This window comes from Rhamphochromis longiceps, linkage group LG3 (genome assembly GCF_057381845.1).
Source record: "Rhamphochromis longiceps isolate RC_006_pf linkage group LG3, R_longiceps_female_GT1.1, whole genome shotgun sequence".
In the NCBI taxonomy this organism is placed as follows: domain Eukaryota; kingdom Metazoa; phylum Chordata; class Actinopteri; order Cichliformes; family Cichlidae; genus Rhamphochromis; species Rhamphochromis longiceps.
Window position 1 is genome coordinate 53,866,675 of NC_140559.1, and position 23,037 is coordinate 53,889,711.

Below are 23,037 nucleotides of genomic sequence, written 5' to 3' on the forward strand. Positions count from 1 at the left end.
GATAACATGAGGTCCACAAATGGCTTTACAAATAAGGAAAGGCAAACATTCACACACATGCTGCAATAAAAAGTGGATGAGTAGCTTAAATGAACAAACAATAGGTAATGAGATGTCAGAGTGGGGCTGGCTGAAGAGAGGAGAAAGAGAGGACAAGGTCTTCTTCCTCTGATTTTGTTGGACTTTGTTCGTCTCTGGCACTGTGCTCGAAAGCTGTGTGAATACGTTACCCCCCTGGTTTATAAGTTACCCCCTTAAACCGCACTGGAAAGGGAAGGGGGAGCGAAAGGGAGGCGAAGGAGAGTGGAGATGAACCAGAGGGAGCAGAAGGAAAGAACCAACAGAGGAACAAACACAGACGAGAACAGAACAAAAAGAGTCGCAAATAAGAAGAACCTTGAAGAGTTGCAGCATAATTATTATCCATTTGCCACGTTTTGTATTGGTGTGGCCCAGCAGCTGCAGGGATGTGGATAGAAACCAAAACAGAGATGGAGGAGGCCAGCAGGACGCGTGCCAGCTTCAGTCGGCGTGTGTTGAATGGCCTGCTATTGTGCAGTGGAGACATGGAGCACTTGGATAAGTACATGAAGGGTAGGAAAAAACTCACAATACATGTCATCCAGAAGCCTTTTCTTACAATACTAATCTTAACCCTTTAAAGCCGGTCAGAGCGGGCACGCTCCGTTTTGCGTAATTATTTTTAAATCCCTGTAGAACCAGAACCTCGTAAGCTAGCGCAATAAGTTTTTTGCATATGAAACCGGAGGAGTTGTACTTACATCTTATGCCATCAGCTTGTCCTCGGTCACGGTTTCCTTCCACATATAGCTTTGCAAAAATTGCATAAAAAGCGCTTGCAGGAACAAAAGCACAATATTTGCCGATCCAATCAGCTGTTCGTAACACTTCCCACATTGAAACAGATGTCAGCACGAACGATCGCATGTCCGCCATTTCCTGCCTGAAACCGGAAGTGACGTCATTTCCGCGGAAAATGTAGTTTTTACTTGTAGGCCTTAAAAGCCTATATTGGTGTTTTTAAAAGTCATGTTTGACTTTATGCTTTTCTGAATAGTTTCTCAGATGCTTAGAACTCGAATTGCACTGCTTTAAATAGTTTATTTTGATGCACCTGCTGTTTTCTTTGCAAATTTGCATCATAGGATTGTTTTTCGTTTTTCCTGCAGTGTATATAAAAATTGCTGTATCTCAAAAATAAAACTATAAAGACACTCAAAATAAATTTCCTGTTGTTGTAAACAATTTTTTGCAACTTTTTTGTATTTAAAGTTTTGAGGGATAAGCCTCTTAAATTTCTCCAAGTAGAAATATATGTAAAAAAAAAAAAAAAAAAAAAAAAAAAAAGATTTTAAATGTTTTTGTAGTTTATTGCACTTTTTTGCAATTAATGTAGTTACTATGGACTTAATGCATACATATTATTAAAATATGGGCTATAACAGTTGTATTGATATATAGCACCTTAAAATGCTCCCAAAAATGACACTACAGCATGTAAAAACATAAAGTAAGCTCTGGCAGACTTGGTTCTATGGTAGGTCTTAAAGGGTTAATGTAATTAATCGCAAAACCTTGCCACTAGAGGAAGTGCTAAATTACCATAATTATAAATAAATGATTCAAAAAAGCTTACATCACCATTAAAACACTCAGATGCGACTCCCACAGAGAATACTGTCGCACTTTCTCTCCAACTTGGAACGAAATTATCATTAAAATCCAATTTTGATTCTGCTATAAAACCCTGACTTAGCAACAAGAAATCCAACTGCGGCTGAAATTTTGTAAAAGTTGCACTCGCCTCTTTCAGTCCACTTTTACATCTGCAAGCATCTTGCTGTGAAGTGCTGTTTATTTATAGGGACCCTTTTTTTTCCTCATGTGTCCTCAGACAAGTCATTTGTGCTACAGCTGGCAGTCTGTGGCCTGAGAGGGGTGACCAGGGTAATTCTGGCCAACAACCCGCTGAGTGGTGGTCTCATCCTGGCTGCCCTGTACTGGGCTTCCCCCTGGCAGGGCCTGCTGGGAACTCTGGGAGTGTTGGCCTCCACGCTAACAGCTGTCATCACAGGACAAGACAGGTGGGATGATATAGAAATGCACAAACACAGGCAACACTACAGAGGCTGAAAGCAGTGAACATTTATGTGTCCATATTTAATGCTTTGGTCATTCTAAAAGCACATAAATAAAACATATCCTCTTTAACCTTTGACCTTGTAATCTACTCAGGTTCGCTATTGATTGGGGCTTCTACTTAAAATTCACAACTATAAGCCCTGCATACACACCACCCTGCATTTATTTTTGAAGCCTTCTCCCTGTATTTATACCATACAAAGTGAAATGTGTTTTTAAGGTTTATAAAACAATTCCAGCTGAACAGGAGATCCTCAAATTTTTAACTTTGACTTGCAGAGAAAATTTAATGTCACCCATGGGCCTCAGCTCATTAACTCAACTGAACATTTTATTTTTCTTGAGAACCCATTAAAATCTATTTAAAGCTTTGTGTTGCATTACAGAAAAAACAGTACAGATTTATTACCTTTCAGGGTTTTTTTTATTTATGTATTTATTTGCAAAATGTAATCGTCATATGTAAATATTCCTGTTCTGTGTCTGCGTGTATAGTGTTGAGGTGGCGGGAGGTCATCATGGTTTTAATGGCATGTTGGTGTCTCTGCTTATGGGAGTGTATAGCTCAGCTGGAGACTGGTACTGGTGGCTCCTGCTGCCTGTCTTCCTGGGGTCGGCAACATGGTAAGAAACACATACACGGACGCATGTGTTTTATATTCCCTTCTTGTGTGTCCATTTTATTATAGTATAGTAGTAGTATTTCCTCAGAGTGCTTTCTCAACTCTCAAGGTTTCTCAAGGTTAATGGTTCAGGTAAGGGAATGGCTGTCATTCATGTTGTCCTTTCAGTCAGATTCTCCAAATTCAAAAGAAGATTTTTCCTTCTGTCTGCAGTCGTTCATATCTTTAATATCTGACTCTGTTTGCAAACTTCCCCATCTTTCTATATGTACTGTACATGTGAAAATCGCGGTCAACAAATATGACACTGATTAATCCAAATATAGCATGAAAGGAGGAGCTGACGTGGAGATGGGTTGCAAAGCAGCTTGGACATGCAAAGCAACCAGAGGCAAGCTATGGCATGTTGCCTAAATAGCATGCTGTAAATGTGAGGTGCCGGTTGAATGCATAGAAAGTGTATCAGCTGAGCCAGCAGTGATGCAGGCTGGCACTTAGATCAGCTGATCTACAGAGATTATATATTCTTTAAAATACATCTTGTTATTTATTGATACATTAGCTACTTGATTCTTTTTAGGGAGTAATTTTCAAGTACCCACCACCTCAGGCGTTTTCCAGACTTTAACAAATGTTAAGGTTGGTGTCATTCAGAAAAAAAAGTAGTTCATCATTGTTATTATCATTATTTTCTTATCAAAAATGAACAAAGATGAATTTGTTAAATTTCTCAGTGCAGTAATGTATATTTTAAACAAAGCACATTGGAATAAAGCTTCCCCATCATGAGTTGTCTCTGCTGAGATCTACAGTAGTCAGTCAACAGGATATTCAAGAAAAAGAAGTGACTGCCTCAGTGACAAAACGTGCCTCCCACTGAAAGTCCAGATAAACATTACAGTGGGGCAAAAAAGTATTTAGTCAGCCACCGATTGTGCAAGTTCCCCCACTTAAAATGATGACAGAGGTCAGTAATTTGCACCAGAGGTACACTTCAACTGTGAGAGACAGAATGTGAAAAAAAATCCATGAATCCACATGGTAGGATTTGTAAAGAATTTATTCGTAAATCAGGGTGGAAAATAAGTATTTGGTCAATAACAAAAATACAACTCAATACTTTGTAACATAACCTTTGTTGGCAATAACAGAGGTCAAACGTTTACTATAGGTCTTTACCAGGTTTGCACACACAGTAGCTGGTATTTTGGCCCATTCCTCCATGCAGATCTTCTCGAGAGCAGTGATGTTTTGGGGCTGTCGCCGAGCAACACGGACTTTCAACTCCCGCCACAGATTTTCTATGGGGTTGAGGTCTGGAGACTGGCTAGGCCACTCCAGGACTTTCAAATGCTTCTTACGGAGCCACTCCTTTGTTGCCCGGGCGGTGTGTTTTGGATCATTGTCATGTTGGAAGACCCAGCCTCGTTTCATCTTCAAAGTTCTCACTGATGGAAGGAGGTTTTGGCTCAAAATCTCACGATACATGGCCCCATTCATTCTGTCCTTAACACGGATCAGTCGTCCTGTCCCCTTGGCAGAAAAACAGCCCCATAGCATGATGTTTCCACCCCCATGCTTCACAGTAGGTATGGTGTTCTTGGGATGCAACTCAGTATTCTTCTTCCTCCAAACACGACGAGTTGAGTTTATACCAAAAAGTTCTACTTTGGTTTCATCTGACCACATGACATTCTCCCAATCCTCTGCTGTATCATCCATGTGCTCTCTGGCAAACTTCAGACGGGCCTGGACATGCACTGGCTTCAGCAGCGGAACACGTCTGGCACTGCGGGATTTGATTCCCTGCCGTTGTAGTGTGTTACTGATGGTGACCTTTGTTACTTTGGTCCCAGCTCTCTGCAGGTCATTCACCAGGTCCCCCCGTGTGGTTCTGGGATCTTTGCTCACCGTTCTCATGATCATTTTGACCCCACGGGATGAGATCTTGTGTGGAGCCCCAGATCGAGGGAGATTATCAGTGGTCTTGTATGTCTTCCATTTTCTGATGATTGCTCCCACAGTTGATTTTTTCACACCAAGCTGCTTGCCTATTGTAGATTCACTCTTCCCAGTCTGGTGCAGGTCTACAATACTTTTCCTGGTGTCCTTCGAAAGCTCTTTGGTCTTGGCCATGGCGGAGTTTGGAGTCTGACTGTTTGAGGCTGTGGACAGGTGTCTTTTATACAGATGATGAGTTCAAACAGGTGCCATTCATACAGGTAACGAGTGGGGGACAGAAAAGCTTCTTACAGAAGACGTTACAGGTCTGTGAGAGCCAGAGATCTTCCTTGTTTGAGGTGACCAAATACTTATTTTCCACCCTGATTTACGAATAAATTCTTTACAAATCCTACCATGTGAATTCATGGATTTTTTTTCACATTCTGTCTCTCACAGTTGAAGTGTACCTCTGGTGCAAATTACTGACCTCTGTCATCATTTTAAGTGGGGGAACTTGCACAATCGGTGGCTGACTAAATACTTTTTTGCCCCACTGTATACACTTTCTGGGTTTTCCTTTTGTCTATTTCATTTCTAAATGAAATAGACAAAATAGTAATATTTCTAATTACTTCTTCCTTACTCTTTTCATTTTTTCAGTGTCTTTCTGTTTAGTGGACTCTCATCGTTTTTAGACCGCTGGGACTTGCCTGCTGCCGTGTTTCCCTTCAACATTATTATCATCCTCTACCTCCTGTGTACTGGCCCAGAACACCCCTATTTTCCACACCACTCAATAAAACCACCAGGGGCCCTGGAGCCCAATGCTACAGAGCTCATAGCATTACAGGTAAAGAATATGTAAAACCTCTGAACTGGGATTCTGTCTGATAAATACTGTAGAAGTAATTACGTGAAGGTACAGAGAGGCAACTATAATCTGGAATCGACAACTAAAACCTTGAGATATGGAATAAGAATGACCAAAATACTGAAGGCTACATTGTAACTAGGGATGGGTATTGATAAGATTTTCACAATTCCGATTCCATTTTCTGTTTAACGAATCGATTCTTTATCGATTTTTTTTTTAAATAAAGAGAACACTAAGGTCGATTAGCTTACAACTTTGTTTTATATCTTCTCTTTGAACAAGATAGAAATTTAGGAGTAACATGGCCTTACAAACCCAGCAGTGAGATCTTAAGAGATCCACAGCCAACGGCTTTTCAATGGGGTGTCACAGGGTCCCCAGGAAAAAAAATAGTAAATGAAAAATTATAAAATAAATATTCTTCTGTAGCAATAACAAAGTATAACATAAAGTATTCAGTAGCAATTACACAAGAATATCCAGTAATGTCCCTGCCTACAATTAAACACGTTCACTTACCGAAAATCGGGGGTATCTCCTGTGGCAAATGGGTGCAAGCCTTTGACCACAAACTTAGACGAATGTCACCGAGCAGTGACTATCCTGGCCTGAAAGGAGACGCTACCGGTAGACTGCAGCGAGAACTGCCAGCATCTGAGCCAGACTCTGTCTGTCTCTCTCATCATGGTCGCCTAAATGCACAGCAATGGCAGGTTTTGTAATAAGGCAGATCGCGCTAACATAATATGCACTGTTAGTTGATTATTTACCTGCCGCATTAACGGGAGAGGACGTGCAAACGTTACCGCTGCTGCTGGGTTGAGATTCACGAGTCCGGAGCGGAATTAAAAACTTCATTTAAGGTCATCGTGTGTTTTGTGAGCAAATGCTTTTGCATATTCGTAGTGTTTCCTCCCTTAAATGAAATATCTACTTTGCAAGTATTGCAAGTTGCCCTGTTGTCATCCGTTCTCGTAAAGTATAACCAAACTTTTGAGCGTTTGAGCCGCCATGTTTCCTGCCAGGTAAATGACGCTCCGCAACGTGGTGACATCATTCGGGGCGACTGGAATCGATAAGGGAATCGATTGCAAAAATGGCAAACAATTCCAAGGAATTGAAACAGTGGGAACCGGTTCTCAACAAGAACCGGTTTTCGATACCCATCCCTAATTGTGACAGATTTTTATACCTGTCACTCTTTTGATTTTTGATTTACTTTCATACTGGGACAGAAAGTCTAACACAATGAAAATGAATTGTTCATTTGTCTCATATCATCTAGCCATGTCCAGGTGCATTATTTGCCTCAGGCCTTAGCTCCCTGAAGTTGTCCAAATGTTTTCTGTGAAACTGTGAAAATTATTGAGACTGATTTCTGCATATTCAAGTTTATGTTAGAGTTGACATCTTGGTTTTCAGTCTGACTGTGTTGGCTCAGTCCTACTGGCACAATCACCCATTATATCCTGTCTATTCACTCAGGTGCCATTTCCTAGAGTATGAAGTACTGTTTATTGCTATTTCATTACAAAAAGAGACATTTCTGTTTTCTGGCTGTCCTCACTGATATAATTAGAACTATTGAAACTATTAAAACGGATTATGAAATAAATGTGTTAAGTGTCATATAAGCTATAAACAGTACATAAAAAAAAATCTAAATCTCTAACATCTTGCATAACCAAATAACTGTCTTTCGTGCGAGCCTAATTTCACTGGCACTAGTGATACTGTTAACTTCAGTGATAATTATCACACAGGAGAGTCAGATTTACAGTAACATTACTTTGAGACGAGGATCATTTAATGATCCAGAACACAGGTGGGCTGTGCTCAATGCATTAGGAGAACTTTATTACAGCACTATATCTCATTGATGCCATTAGGAGTTTATTAGTATCCCACACATATAAAAGCAAGTCACACTTTCTTAAAATGTGTCTCTCTGCTGAGAGTTAATGGTGCTGTGAGACTAGTAGAGAGGAAACTAATATTCTTATCCAGGATGTGCCAGAGGGGTAAATATTAAATAGTGAAAATATGCTGGCAAAGATGATTTTTAAAGATTTGGAGTCCAGCAGTGAATGCATTCGAAGTGCACCATGGGAAAAGTTTTAATTAATTTTAGTATGATCCCATTTTCTTCTAGATAGACAAATGCATATATATGAAAAAATTATAAGTGCAATTACTGGACAAGGTTGTACAGTTTGTACAATTTTAACCCACACTTGGAAACAACATGAATGCAGGATGGAGCCATGCCTTCATTTTTTTTTTCCCACCAAATGTTGATCTTACCATCCAAATGTTGCAGCATTAATCAAGGCTCATCAAAACAGGCAATGTTTTTCCACTTTTCTCTTGCCTCTCTACATTGTTCAAGGTTTTCAGAGTTACCTTGGCTGTAAAGAGTGGACGCTGTTACTGTTTCCTTCCTATCGGTTTGCAGCTTTGTGGCCATTCTCCGCTGACATCTGGCGTTAACAAAACATTTTCCCTTCAGTGATCTAATAGGTAAAGTCGCTTTCTTGGACCATTCTCTGTAAACCCTAAAGGTGGTTTTCCAGGAAAATCCCAGCAGATCAGCATTTTCTGAGATCCTAAGACCAGTGCATCTGGTGCAAACAATGATGGAACATTAAAAGTCACTTAAATCAGCTTTCCTCTCTCTGATATTTCTTCTTTCTTCTCTCTCATGTCTAAATATACTGAGAGCTTTTAATGAGATTGGCTAATTAGATATTTATTTTACTAAGCAGCAGAACAGGTGTACCTAACAAAGGAGACAGGGAGTGCCTAATCACTCCACTTTAAGTCCCACCAGCACATTAGCCACTTGATTGGTTTTATGAAATTCTGCCTGAGAAGTATCAAACTACGTGATGGTTAAATGGATTTCTGTTACTGATGAGCTGACATCATGAGGACTTCCACTAGAGATGCTGCTCATTTGCAGTCACAAACGGAAATATTAGAAGTTGGTAGGATATATAATGAAGAAAAAAAAGAGACAGAAACCAAGCTTAACTAAGGCCAGGGTTATCCTAAGAGTGCGCATCATGTTGCAGCCTGGTCTCCAGAGTGAACAATTAACTGGGAGCACTATATGCATAAGAGCAGCCAGCTATGACTCACCAGTTACTTAGCAACAGTCAGTGGTGGCGCTCCTGTTTGGAAATTATAATGAGTCAAAACTGTTTCAACGGATGATTTTTGCTGGGAGAATGTGATTGCACAGGTTAAGCTCTTTATAAAGGTTACGGTTTTAATTGTATTCTTTTCCGTTTCTATGGAGAGAAAGGGCTTGGACTTGTGATGAATGGTTTAAATATCAGGAGCACTAATCAGGTTCCCAGTAAGTTTGGGAGTAGGTGGGTGGGCTGAGGTGGGGGTTCATGGGGATTTGGGAACTTGGGGCTCAGCAGTCAGGGACAAAAAGACAAAACAAAGTGAGAACTTACTCCTGAATTTGAAGCTGAAAGTATAGTAGACTGTCTACAAGTTGCTGAACAGTGTACCTTTGTAAGGAATTTATTTCCTTTCATCTCTTGAATTCAAATGAAAGGCACTTACCTTGAGCTGCTTCTCACAAGACAGGAATCCAGACTCTCACCAGCTGCTGTGTTCGGCTTTTGATCTCAGTGAGCCAGCTGGCATCTCAGCACTTACACAGCGACTGAATTTAAATTCGATCTTTGGCAGACCCAATCAGGTGACCCAAATCAGAAAAGCTTTGTGGTCATGTGGATATTATAATGTCTTAACAGCTAGGTTTATGCTCTAATGACAATTTGGCAGTTTAAAAATATACAGTCTATACAAAAATATTTTGTATAGACTCACACAGAGAAACACCAAATACGCTGGCATGACATCAGGTCACTGACTTGATCATGGAAGAATATCCAGTTTCTTTGTGTTGAGAAACTCCTGTGTTGTCATTGCAGTATGCTTTGTGTCATTACCATTGTACTGTGAAACTCTGTCAGATTAATTTTGCAGCATTTGGCTGAAACTGAGCAGAAAGTAAAGCCCTGCACACTTGAGAACTCATCCAGTTATTTCTGTCATCATCAGCAAACACATCATTTCCACTTGCAGCCATTCATGAGGACATCTCATGATTGTGGATTCTGACAGTGATGTGACTGCTTTCTCAAGAGTGTCCTTGGGGGGTTTTATATCAAAGGAAGTAATTTACAGTCATCAAGGTTGAGGGCCAAATTATCAGCTAACTTGCATTATTTTTAATTTTTATTTCTCATGTTACCAAAGCACACTCGTAGTCAGCACAGACTGCTTTCTCAACGAAACTGGAGCTCCAGATTCTCTCCTGGGCTGTTAGTACAATTAACCTCACAGCAATTCATGCTGTTTGTCAGATAACCAGCACCACAAACACGGTCAAAAGGTGCAGGTTAGTGACTCCAATTAGCCGAGGTTATGTCTAGAAGATAACCGAGAGCATAGTTTGAACCCACTTGTCAAACAAAGAGGACAAAAAGGAGTTATGCATTAACAAGCCCAATAACCCATGCATGACCTCAAGCCTTAATTCGGTTTATGTAAATATTTTATCCCATGTTGGGCAACATGCTGGTGTGATGGCACTCTTGCCTCGCAGCAAGAAATTTCGGGAAATGAATCCACCATCAGGCCGAGGGTCTTTCTGTGTGGAGTTTGCATCTTCTCCCCGTGTCTGCATGGGTTCTCTTTGGGTACTCTGGCTTCCCCCCACAGGCCTGAGACATGTAGTTAGGTTAATTGGTGACTGTAAATTATCCATAGGTGAATATGTGAATGCAAATAGTTGTCTGTCTCTCGCCTTATGGCAAATGGGATAGGCCACTCATGACCCAGATAATCAGAAGAAAAGGGATTGATTTTATCCCATGTGTTGTTGCCACAAAAGAGAAAATGACATATAGATACCAAATGCATTAGGCAGTAGTCAGGTGAGGCACAGCTGCAGGAGAAGCCAACGCACCAGAGCTGCATCGGCTCACCACGCCGTCCTGCGTAAATAGCACTGGGTCCTGAGTGTGTGTTGTGGTTGGTGAAGTATTTGGCGGTGATCTGGAAAACTGCACCCGAGTATTGTTAAAACAGCAACCGTGAATAAAGTATGCTGGAAAGCATGAACGTGTGGTCGGGTCTGCCGTGGATTTATTACACCAGCTTAACGCATATGCAAATTTGAGCATTTTAACATGGGAGTCAGCTGGAATTGAATAGCCTGTGGAATCAGCCTCAAGTGTCCATTTAGGGAACTTCAGTCTTTGGCTCCTGTGCTTTGACTTCAGCTTTCATCCACTGGAGCCGAGAGACATTGTTTCAGTTTTTGTGCATGACTTTGCTTCATTATTTCTTTAAGAAAATAACAAAACACTGATGGCAGGGACATGACCTTAGAAGACCTGTAAGCAGGCTTCCTGGTATGAAGCTATCTGACAGAGACTACAGACTGAAGTTGTTTCTTCTTTTTTGTAGCACATTGCCTAAAGTGCATTTCTGTACACGACGATATGCAAAGTAACTGCAAAGTTGTATAAACTAGATTAGCCATGCTGCCAGCCGTCAGCCCTGTAAGGTGTCCTGAATATGGAGTCAAGATTTACACACGATTCCATTAACAAGCATCACATCCCGTGGCACAGTTTGTCCCTCACACTAAATAATTACTTTCCACAACTTTCAGCTCCATCACCTCAGATTCTTTTTTTCAGTTTTTTCCCCCACATATCAAAGTTTCTCCATCTTTCCCTCATTCAGACATATTTCATTGTTTCCTTTCTGATTCACTCCATCTGTCTGTCTTTCATCGCATAAAAAGCTGTTCCTTTAACTTAATAGATTCCCTTTTTGTTTGTTACTTATGAGATTTACACCCTCTAAACCGTTCTTTTCATCTCTGTGCCTCTCTTTGATTTGCACAGCAGAGCAGGGAAACAGACTGGAACTGTTTCCCTGCTCTGCTGTGCAAATCTCCTTCCTCCTTTCTTCCTTCTTTATCTCTCTCCTTCCCTTTAGTTTACAACGAACAAGGTCACTGTGATCCTGTCCCATCCTCATATTCCTTGCTACTTCTTCTTTCCTCTTCTTAATTTCCCCATTTTTATCCAGTATTTATTTTCTGTTGCTCTCTGTTTTACTTTTCTTCCATCAGTCTTCCTCCTCCATTCTTTCTTTCACTCATGTTTCCTCTGGTTCTCTCCAGAGATGGTGATGACGTCGATCCTATTTATATTTGATGTCTTCGGCTTCAGTCAGTCTGCTGAGGATGGTGCTCTGGCTGCACTTCACTGACAGTGTATTTAATCTTGCACAAACACACACGCATACACAGGCACGCATGCAAGAGTTACAGCAATATAATGAAAGACCGTTTATGACTTCTAAATATCCGCGACAGGCAGGTGCACCAGCACATCACCATGGAAACTCTTCATTTAACTGGTTTGGATGCAGCACGGGTGTGTGTGAATGTTGGTAAAAAAAAAAATGCTGATTTAAGCTGCAAGAAAGTCACTGAGGTTATTTCAACCATTGTGTTATTATGTTTTTGTGAGAGTGTTTCTGCTCTTGCAACTTATATAAATTCTGTGTAATGCTCTTCAGTATGCTAGGTAATAAAAGCAAAGCAAATAATCCCCTAAGTCCTCTCTTTGTCCAGGTAATACGTGGCATCCCTCTTGGAGTGGGTCAGATCTTTGCCTGTGGGGACCTGGGACCGTCCCTTCTCATCTTGGGAGCAGTTTTCCTCTACTCCCCCTTGCTCGCTGTCCATGCTCTGCTGGGATCCGCAGTAGGAACGCTGACCGGTTGGTTTCAATCTGTGTGCTCATGTGGCTGCGTGGGAGGAGTGGGAGAGAGAAAAGTGTTATTGCATTTGTTTGTGCATCATACAAATGCACCACTCACAATAAATCCCAATTTAACACAGTCTTCAGTGATACTGGGATCAACTTGTCAGCATTTCATTGTATGATACATCATCTTAGAGCTCACCACTTACAGGGAACTCCTAAACTTCACAGTAAAATGTGAGGAGGTGAGTATTACTGTGTGAAAATAGTTGTGTAACAATGTCCTCAGTGGCTCTGGGGTACCATTTCCAAGCATGAGACAATATTTATGATAGAAAGCCAGCAGTACAAACTATTTATGCTTACTGAGGGGAGAAGTAAACATCACAAGGTAGTTTTGTTTGTGTTATGGGGGGGTAGAAGGATCCAATTTACCTTCACAAAGGACTTAAAGTCTGCCTTTTTTGAGCCTATTAGGCCTTTCTTGAAAACATTGTAAATATAAGACACAAAACACAAAGAGAAATACAGCCTCAGTCAGACTGAAAATTGGAGTAGCTCATGGTTCCCTACAGAGCTGCTCTAGGTCTGTTTCATGCTCTGACGTCTGTGATTTTACAAATTGTGAATCCATTGTTTATCCATATGAACCTGCTTTAGTTTACTTTAGGAAAAATGCACACATTGGACAGGTTGCAAATCAATTACAAGGCTGGAAGACACAGATTATTCATATTCTTATTCACACAATTATCCTACAGTAATTTACATGCCTTGAGATTGATACCCAGGTGGAAGCATGATGATAATCCCAACTGAGTCATTAACATTTACACATAATATACTGGAAAACTCTGTTTATATTAACAATATTAACAGATTTGGCCTAAAAGCTATGCTTTATCGTGCTTTACTGGTTTGTGAAACAGTGTGTCAAAGTTGGTGTTACGCATGTAGTCACACCTGTGCCCAAAAGCAAAATGCAATACCTCTGCCAGGACCTGAAGACGTAAATGTCTGCATGCGAAGTGTCAAATGAAAGTGTGTTGTAATGAGTTCAGTTTCAGGTTATGTTCATGCATCTCTCTGAAATTAAGACATGTCAGCAGCAGATATATAAATAAGAAACTGTTAGCAGCAGCAGCTTGTGCGCACGAAGCTAAATAAAACACAAAGCAATTAGCCATGCAGAGCACTAATACTGCTGGCTTATATACACACCCACGGGGCTGTGGCACAGTGTTCTTCTGATATCTGCTTCACTCTGACTCTGTTTACACAAAAGAATGAGAAACGCTGGACGTTCAGCACTGATTCCAGCCACATCTATGTAACTTTAGTAAAGTGTCCTAAAATACTGTGTGTGTGTGTGTGTGTGTGTGTGTGTGTGTGTGTGTGTGTGTGTGTGTGTGTGTGTGTGTGTGTGTGTGTGTGTGTGTGTGTGTCTACATCATGTGTGTTTGTAGCTATGAGTCATACAGAATAAAAAAAAGAAGAGTGGGAGTGAGCTGGTACAGCTACACACTCACACAAACCTGTGGACACATGCTAACAGTGGCAGGGACATACACACAGGAGTGCAGAAACACACAAACACAAACAACCACACAGACTGCTGCAATAAAAACAACGGTGTGATGGGAAAGTAATCAAAGGGATGTGACTATAATGAGATTGTGTAGGAGACAGAGCCAAGAGGAAGCAGCCTGATGTAGCGTAGCAGCTAAATGCAGACAGACAAAATGCCAAAGTCTCTCTCACTGCTATTTGTGCATTCTCTCTTTTTTCTGTGATCCATTCTTCTTTCCTTCATTTCTTTGTAATGCGGCTTTTGCTCTTAGTGATTTTAGAATTTTAGTCATATTTTAGCCATATTAAGCTATTTGAAGTATTTTATTAACATGAAAGTCACTCACTTTTGTCTCTGTCATTTAGACACCTGTAATTTCGGGCTCCATCAGAAAGATTTTAGCTGCTGCAAAACCCAAAATTTAGCCGCTAGCCTAAAATATGCTCTTATCCAGCAAACAATCCTGTTCCTAATTTTAAATGCTGTTGTTACTGCAATTGGCTTACTATACATCTGCCAGGTGACAAATCTCTCAAAAAAGAATAAAACTAAACTTAATTTATTATTTTTATACTTTTTGTCTACAAAAGTCTGATGTATCAGATTCCTCTGCATCACAGATCTCCACAGTTGTTCTTAACTACTAAACTATACTGTATATACAGTCATGAGAAAAGTTCATAACATTTACTGTGTAATTATAAGCATCATTTAACCTCTTGGTATTGTTTGGTGAACCAGAAGCTCTGAATAAATGTAAAATGGACACCCACACCGAAAGAAAAGAAGCCACAGCGGCAACAATTGAGACAGTTGAGAGTGTGAATAAGTGCTACAAGGTTAAACTTACAACTGAATCCTGTTCAGCAGAGAATTAGAACAAGAATAGAAGGATCAGTGTCAGGAGACAAAACATGGAGATGGAGAATTGAGAAAGGGTATAATAAGTTTTGAAGGGAAAGTAAGGATAAGGCGTGACCTGAGTAAATGAAATAAAAAAGTGACAGGGAGAGAAACAACAAAAGACCTTGTATCATTATTTGGACAAGATAAGTAAACCGATAATCTTTTGTGATATACAAAAAAACCTGTATAATTCATCTATGGACTAAATGTCCCCATTTTATTTCTTTGTTTGTTTGTTTAGGTTTTGTTTTGTACTTACAAAGTATGAAATCAGTGACAAAAACATAAATAAAAACAAAAAAAATGACTGTAGTGCTAAATGTGTAAAGATCAAATGGCAGGCAGGTGGCAGATGTTCAGAAATGTGTAATTTATTGACAGGCCGATGAAATCATTGAGGCTGTCTCAGCTTAACAGCTTCATCGCCTTTTAATGTCTTCAGAAGGAGGCAGAAAGATACAGAAGCATGGGTCAGACTTGGAGAGGAGAGAGTGTGAGGACATTTTTAGAGCTGTCATTCAAAGGATTGTGCTGTAAACTAGTCCCATGAGGGATTTCAGGAGGAGGAGATCAGGGGCTGTATGTAGGCCATAGCCTGTCTACCTTCTGCTGCATTCATATTGTGTATCAGGTACAGGAGGAAAGAAAAAGTGAGGCATCAGAGAAGTCAACTACGGTTCACTCTTAACTCTGGGTTCTTTCATCAAAAGATTTTTCATCAAATCTCACATCTGCATTTGTGATTTTGCATAGCGTAGCATCAGGAGAACAAAAGAAAGGAGGAAGAAGGATGTTTATTTGTGACATGAAGTATAATGTTGTAATGCATAGGGATGTTTAAAATATATCAAATTAGAGTGTAAAGTAAACGGCAACACCTGCTTTTGTGATTTTATTTAGGCTCTTGGCAGAATTATGGTCAAACTGTACACCAGTGGTCTTGAGTAAGACCTTCGGGTATTACATAAGAAGCTTAACGACATACATGAAGTATTTTCTGTGAATGGCTGAGCTGAACAGTCGGAAATTTCTGTTTATAAAGTCAAAGCATGTTTCTATTAAATTTCATAGTAATAATAGAATAATGGAAATTTCCAAAGGTATGATGATTTCCAGCAAATAACTGTAGCAATAATCATGAATCAGGCCAGCAAAAAGAAAAACTGCCCATTTCTACTATATTTCATAGTAATATTGTTTTCACATTTTTATTCCATTATTACCATGTTATTACCAAGCTGTAATATAAAGTACTACTAAAGCTAAGATAAATAATTCCATCTGATGCTTAGACTGTTGAACCCTAGAGAGTATTAACATTTGAGTCCACAATTTTCCCCCTTAAAAACATCAAAGGATGTGTCACTAGTTGCATGAAGCCCAGAGGATCAGCGCCTCCAGAATTACTTTCATGGGTATAGCCACTAAAAATATTGGGGTGGCACACCTGAAACAGAATTTCCAGCTTTATTATGCTGTTCCTGCCTCTCACCCTACGGTACCTAGGATAGCGCAGAATTATTACCAACATAGGACGGTCTTGTCAGGAGGGCCCACTGGGTGGGAAAGGAAATTTAGGAGGCAAATACCAAAATACCAAGTTAGACATTATGCAAAGTTCGTATGAGTTCATTGCGATAAATTTCTCCACCATTTAGTCTTTTTGCAAGTCACTGTTAATGGAGGAATGTGAAAAAGAAATGGGAGGAGAGGAGAAAAAAGGAGAGGGGACATACTGGATTTAATATGATATGAATACTCATTCTGACTCATTCTGATAGCACAGATGACATCAGAAAGAGAGTTTCACATCCAGAAACACACAAGAATAAAGACGTAAAAACAGTAAAAAAAAAAAAATTTAGTATCCTCCAGGGACTTTCTCCATCAAAGCTATTAGTCTTTAATGGTGTAGAAAGAGACCAAGTGGGAAAAGGAGGAGTGATCAAACAATGAAGGGAACAAGAAAAGTACTGCGTGTGAGAAACAAAAGAAAATGGTTGGAATAAAAGATGGAGAGTGTGAAAGGAAGCAGAGTGTCATGGTCTACGGTGGGTGGCTGGGGTTTCCATTAGGCTCCTGAACTGACCTGGGATCCGCCCCTGGGCAGGGCCAACTCCAGCTCCTGCACACCTGGAGCCTATTGCAGGCTATCAAGCCAGAGGGATTTAAACCACACATCGATGTTCACTCACTGCCAGTTCGTCATCAACCCATGTTGGTAACAGGTCTTGTGTTTCAAGTTCTCGCTGTAATTCATCTTACTAACTAAGACTCTTTTGTGCTACAGTCGCTGTACCCACCCTGGCTCACTCCACCTCCGGACTCGGAATACCTAGTGATCATTTTGGAAATCCCTCTGTGCCTCACCTGCCTGCCCTCCTGTCATCACACTCCATCTGGAGCCCCGGATCTCAGGTCAGCCTTTCCACGCCACTCAGCCTCCCCTGGATCTTCATCATCCCCCTCTCAAACACTCCAGGTCCCTAACTGCAAAGTAAGAATTGCTGCTCTTATACTGGCTACTTCTGAGCTGCCTTCACTACCTGCCTAACTTCTATATCCTCTCCCCTCAGTGTGACTGTTCCCCACTCAGCTCCGTTCCACTTCTCAGGCCTCGTTCCCTCGCCCTAGCCACGTTCCCCTGGGCACGCCACACCAAGGCTCCACGTCTCGTCATTTTCTGTCTTTGCCACGTTTCCCTTTTTTTTTGTTCCCCTTGCACTTAACTGTAATAAACTATTAAATCATCTACCGTCTCCGTTCTGGGTTCCTGCACCTGGGTCCTATTCAGTACCGGCCATCCGTCGCCGTGACACAGAGACAAGAGGGGAGTGAAGCGTTTAACGAGCAGCTGCTGAAGGAGGTGGCCGTAAAAACAGAAAAAGCAAACGGGAGTGGAAGCCAATAGTCTAGCAGACACAGAGTAAGGAAGCACCACAGGGGTGTGGTCAGTCTGCTTCAGGTCCAGACTGCCAAACTGCTGCTGCCAATGCCTTGTAATAAGGAAATCAATCACAGCACTGCCTGAGGGTCATTAATCTACAGACGAGCCACCAAAATTGATAGTTCCTTATAAAATACAGTCTGTAAAACCAGCATCAAAGCGACCACGCACAGTCGCCATGCATTTACACTGTGTATTATCTTTCATTTTCAGGCATTAAAATGAAAATGGCTGAAAGATAAAAAATAAAAATGTACTTAGCAAAGTGGAGCTCATCCAACTTAGTGCACATGTGTGTAAATGATTTATAAGAAGAGCAAATGGAGGATTAAAGGGTCACTCCTCACAACCAGACCGTGTTCAGTTATTTATTTTATAATATTCGACATATCCAGACAGTTAAAAATCCATCACTCCTACTACAGGGCTCGTGCAATATGCACTCTTTTTATCCAGTTTATATAGTCACTTGCATTAGATCTGAGGGAAGGCACTGGGGATTAGACACAATATTGGTGTGGCTCTTGGAATGGAAATATTTCAGAAGCTGGTGGATTATCACGCTATTTTTCACATTGATGAACAGAATTTGGGCATAATGTGTCCTAATGACTTACAGGTTAAGCTTGTTGTTAACGAGTACACGATAGATTGCCATGAAAGCTGATATTGGTATGTCCTTGAAATGAATATTAATTATTTCGATTGTGTCCTAACTATTAATCTGCAATCTACAACAGGTCAACATTTGAATATGTCCAATACTGTAATTAGATTATCTCCTGACATACTAATTAGCAATTGCTGGCATTCTGCTGATGGATTGGGATGCATTACATTAAAAGGTGTTTACCTACATGAGGGAAGTGAACATGCAGCCATTGCAAATTAGGTATATGACAATGGAGCAAAGTTTAAATAATCAATCAGGAAACAATCTAACACAAAAACTTTTCCAAAAGGTCAGATCTGCTCCAAATGTAAGGTTGAAGATGCATCCATCCAGCTCCATCTGTTGCCTTCCTCTTATCTGATTCAGGGTTACAGGTGGGCTGAGGTTATTCTGGGTCGAGAGGTGGGGTACACCGTGTACAGGTCACCAAGCTATTGCAGAACTAACACAAACAGACAACTGTTCACACTCATATTCCGGGGTACACGAAGAGAACCCACATAGACAGAGAGGAAACAATCAAACTCCACATAGAAAAGCCTCAACCAGTCAGTGGATTGTGCGCCACAACACTGTGTTGCAATACTTTTTTCTTTTTTTTTACATTTCAACAAAGGTTAAATATTTCAGAGAAATGTTAACTGTCATGCTCACTGATTCTGGAAAAAAAAACTTGTTGGCCTTTGCAGACGAACTCAGTGGCTCTACGTGTTCTTACTTCATTGTATTGAAATTGTTATTCTCCCTCAAGAAGGTTAGGAGACATTGTGCAGCTGGTGCCGGAGGCCAGGGAGAAAAAATGTCAGTGCTTTTGGCCCTGCAGAGATTTATCTGGGCCAGCATGCCCCCTGTGCAGTTTGCTTTTAGTTTCAGCGTCACACTGTTGTGGATATCGCGTGTGCACGTGAGTCAGAGGCAAGGCATTGACCTTGTCTTAATCCACCTGCCTTCTTGACATCAAACTCAGAATGAATTAATCTCTTGTGATGAAGATTTGAATGTTATTCTCTGTTTCAAATCTAAAACTGCATGTCACTGATATGTTAAGTGTTAAGAAAATGTAATAGGCAGATTCCCTTTGGTGTGGCCCCATTCGACATACAGTGGCTCAATTCAACCTGCAATATTCTGGAATACAATAGACAAAGCAGGCAAACTGGCAGCGGTTACCTTAGTGATGCATCATATTCTGTAAACCCAGTTACACAAGACTTTAAAATACTAACTGCTCTTCTAGGAGCTTCAGTGAAATGTTGATATTTAGTGACATTTGTTCTCTAATCTGTGCTTTTCTCTTATTTTTGTATCTTGATTGTATATATATTCTCCTGTTTGCTATTTATTCTTGCTATCCACTATTTATATTTTATTGCTGTGGAGCACCCACAATTTCATTATACATGTACAATGACAATAAAGGCCGATTCTATTCTATTCTACTCTGGACCAGTTTTTGTCTCTTCCTGTGTGTTGATTTGAAGTAGCAGCCAGGAAACATTAAAATGTCCTTATTAGGTTACACGCAAATTACACGTTGCACTGAGAGCAGCCACACAATAGTGTGCATGTAGCACCACCACATGGACAGTTATTTAGTACTTCAGCTTGTCAGTGATGGATACAGTAATTAATTGTTATTTGTGTATTTCCACTTGTGTTATTACCATATTTGTGAACAAGTGTGACTCATTCATTGGCTCTTGTGTGTGGCAGGTTTGTCCATGGCAGTGCGTCATGAATCTCTGTACTCAGGTCTGTCAGGGTTTAATGGAGCTCTGGGCTGCATGGCTGTTGGAGGATTCTTCATCTTCAGCTTGTGGACGCACCTCTTTGCTATCGCCAGTGGTAACACAGACACACAGACACACACAGGCACAGTTATTATCTGTTGTCTCAAGTATCTAATGGCAGTTAAATGACGCTGTAGTTACATAACAAATGATGTAAGATGGCATTTAAGTACAAATTTATTCTGGGGGATGCTCTTCTCTTGCCATTGTGTATACTCTAATATGCACAATAGCTTTCGCCTTAGAAAAAGCGCCCTACCAAACAAGTACCTTGGGTATCAGGAATGTGGTGGGAAATCTGACAAATGGAATATGTGGAGTTACCTGCTGTGGTGACGCCTTTTAGATAAGAGAACAGCTTAAAATGGCTTTCAACAGCAATACAACAATATTGTTTCCCATTTTTAAAATAATATGTTCTTGAAATGAAGTGGCCTTCCTTGTATTTGTCTTACAGAATTAATAAAACAGCAAAACAATATTTTTGCTTGTGTAATTGTGAGTCTCAGTACTTAAATATGCCACTGGAGGGCATCAAAGGTTTTATTACTGGTCCAAATGTAAGATTCCCATTGCCTCTGTCCATGGTGCTGAAGCATTAAAGCAGGCTGTCACTTAGCTTTAACCCTTTAAACCAGATGTGGACAACTCCAGGCCTCAAGGGCCGGTGTCCTGTAGGTTTTAGATGTATCCTTGACCCAACACAGCTGATTTAAATGGCTAAATGACCTCCTCAACATGTCTTGATGTTCTCCAGAGGCCTGGTAATGAAATAATCATTTGATTCAGGTGTGTTCACCCAGGGTGATATCTAAAACCTGCAGGACACCGGCCCTTGAGGCATGGAGTTGCCCACCCCTGGGTTAAAGCAGTCAAATGTATTTATTTTTTTTTAATTAATCTTGATAATGTGGGTAAAAAGTTTTCATGTGTCGAAAACCTGATAGTAATAAAGAAATACTCACAGCAACCAACTTACTTTGAGAGGAAATTGAGGTCAAACAAACAAGACCCATTTACATGGGTCTCTGAGATAGTCACCCGTTTGAATGAAAGGCCTCTTTTTTGTGCATTTATGTAATTTGCTCAATGTGCTGATATCCTTTGACTCATCAAAATGTCACTTACTCCATCACAGCTCTTCTCAGTGAATCATCACTAAATGAATTCTTTTGTTGATCATTCTGATGTTGAATCATCCCTCCTTAAGAAGAATATGGCATGTCTCCATTAATGACCACATACGTATGAAATAAACAGCTTATTTAACCCGCAGTCACTCCATTTATGTACATACACTACTTCCACTTTCCTGTCATTAATTCAGTTTATTTCCCCCTTTTCTACATTATCCCTCTACTTATTACTGCTCCTCTCCTTTTTTCCTCTCCTTCATGCTGAATAGCTGTAATTACACTGAACAATTATTTCTAATTGTGTCAGTTATAAGCTGGAAAGGCATTCTGAATAGACAGATTATCTTTCTATTCAGAATGTGTTTCCTTTTCAAACCTTTAACACATAAATACAGAATAAAATTGCAGCTCAGGCAAAAAGCGGTACTGACCCCTCTGAAAAGGGACCTAATCTGCTCACATTAGGTAAATTGGCCTTACGTGGAGCTGATACTGTGTCTACTGTCAGGAGAAAGTGCGACTAAATACCACAGAGCAGTATGTGAGACAGAAACCTGGAGAGTGATAGGGAGTGAACATGTGGAGGATATATTTGACCTAATCTTTTATTTTTCTCCCGTCCGCAGCCTTCTTCTCTGCATATGCTGACATTGCTTTGAGCAATTTGATGGGAACTGTGAGTACACACAGAGGCCTTTCACAACCCTTTTCACATTTTTGATCCCACGCTTGCAAGCTTGGCTTCTTATGTGTTATACTCTGTAGAACTTCCAATTCTTCCAAAGTAGGATATAGCTTTCAAATTGATTGGAACTCGATTGTGAAATTTAAATCACTTTCTTTAGCCTTAAATGTGTTTACAGGAGCCACCAAATGTAACTAAAATAACTATAACTTTCAAATAAGTAGTTACAATCTAAAAACATTATGGATTCAGTGTCCTAAAAGCTTGCATATATATAGAAGGAGAATTTCCAAAAGCAGTGGACATGAAATTTTGTCTCACTTCAGTCTTATTCATTATTAAAGATCCTCTCTCTTTTTTTCTGCCAAGGTTGGTCTGCCAGCATGCAGCTGGGCAGCTACTCTGGTGGCCACACTGATGTTGCTGTTGACCGGCAGTTTAGCAGCGTACCGCATCCCGACTGGTCAAGTGAGAGCTCCTGAACGCAACCTGCAGTTGCGAAGCCAATGGGAAGCTGGAAACACCGAAGAAAGGGAGAGCGCAGATGTGTAGCGTGAGGATAGACATGCACCTGTGTACGCAGCACTGTATCTGGACTGTCATGTTGTTAGCTGGATGGAGTAGACCATAAAAGTTTTAGGTAAACATTCTCATGTCAGCATAGGCTTGTTAAAGATGGTGAACACTTTACTGAACACTTTAAGGAGGAGTTCATTCTATATTTTGCCCACAGTGTGGCAATTAAGGCACAGTAGTGAATTGATCAGTTGTCTTTACATAAATGTATGTATTCAAACCTGACCATTTCTATTAAATATGTCAAATATTCCACTCTGATTAGCCCCCTGTATTATTTTCCTCAAATGACACACAAAGCCGACAGAAACAGGCACTTTAAAGGGAAAGAAAACCTC

At 40.4% G+C, this 23,037-nt stretch overlaps 1 protein-coding gene across 2 annotated transcripts; it reads left to right on the plus strand.

Moving 5' to 3' along the window:
- The first annotated feature begins 220 nt into the window (after window positions 1-220).
- LOC146675285 (urea transporter 2) lies at window positions 221-23,009 on the plus strand. 2 transcript variants are annotated; one of them, XM_085400370.1, is made up of 8 exons: window positions 221-594; window positions 1,916-2,105; window positions 2,728-2,787; window positions 5,391-5,580; window positions 12,284-12,431; window positions 20,226-20,357; window positions 22,065-22,114; window positions 22,493-23,009. In XM_085400370.1, exons 1-8 carry the CDS (start codon window positions 468-470, stop codon window positions 22,673-22,675), a joined length of 1,080 nt encoding a protein of 359 aa, XP_085256496.1. In that variant the 5' UTR covers window positions 221-467; the 3' UTR covers window positions 22,676-23,009. The 2 variants fall into 2 exon arrangements, with proteins under 2 accessions (XP_085256496.1, XP_085256495.1); XM_085400369.1 differs by having other exon boundaries at window positions 2,659-2,787; window positions 22,493-23,000.
- Window positions 23,010-23,037: the final 28 nt, after the last annotated feature.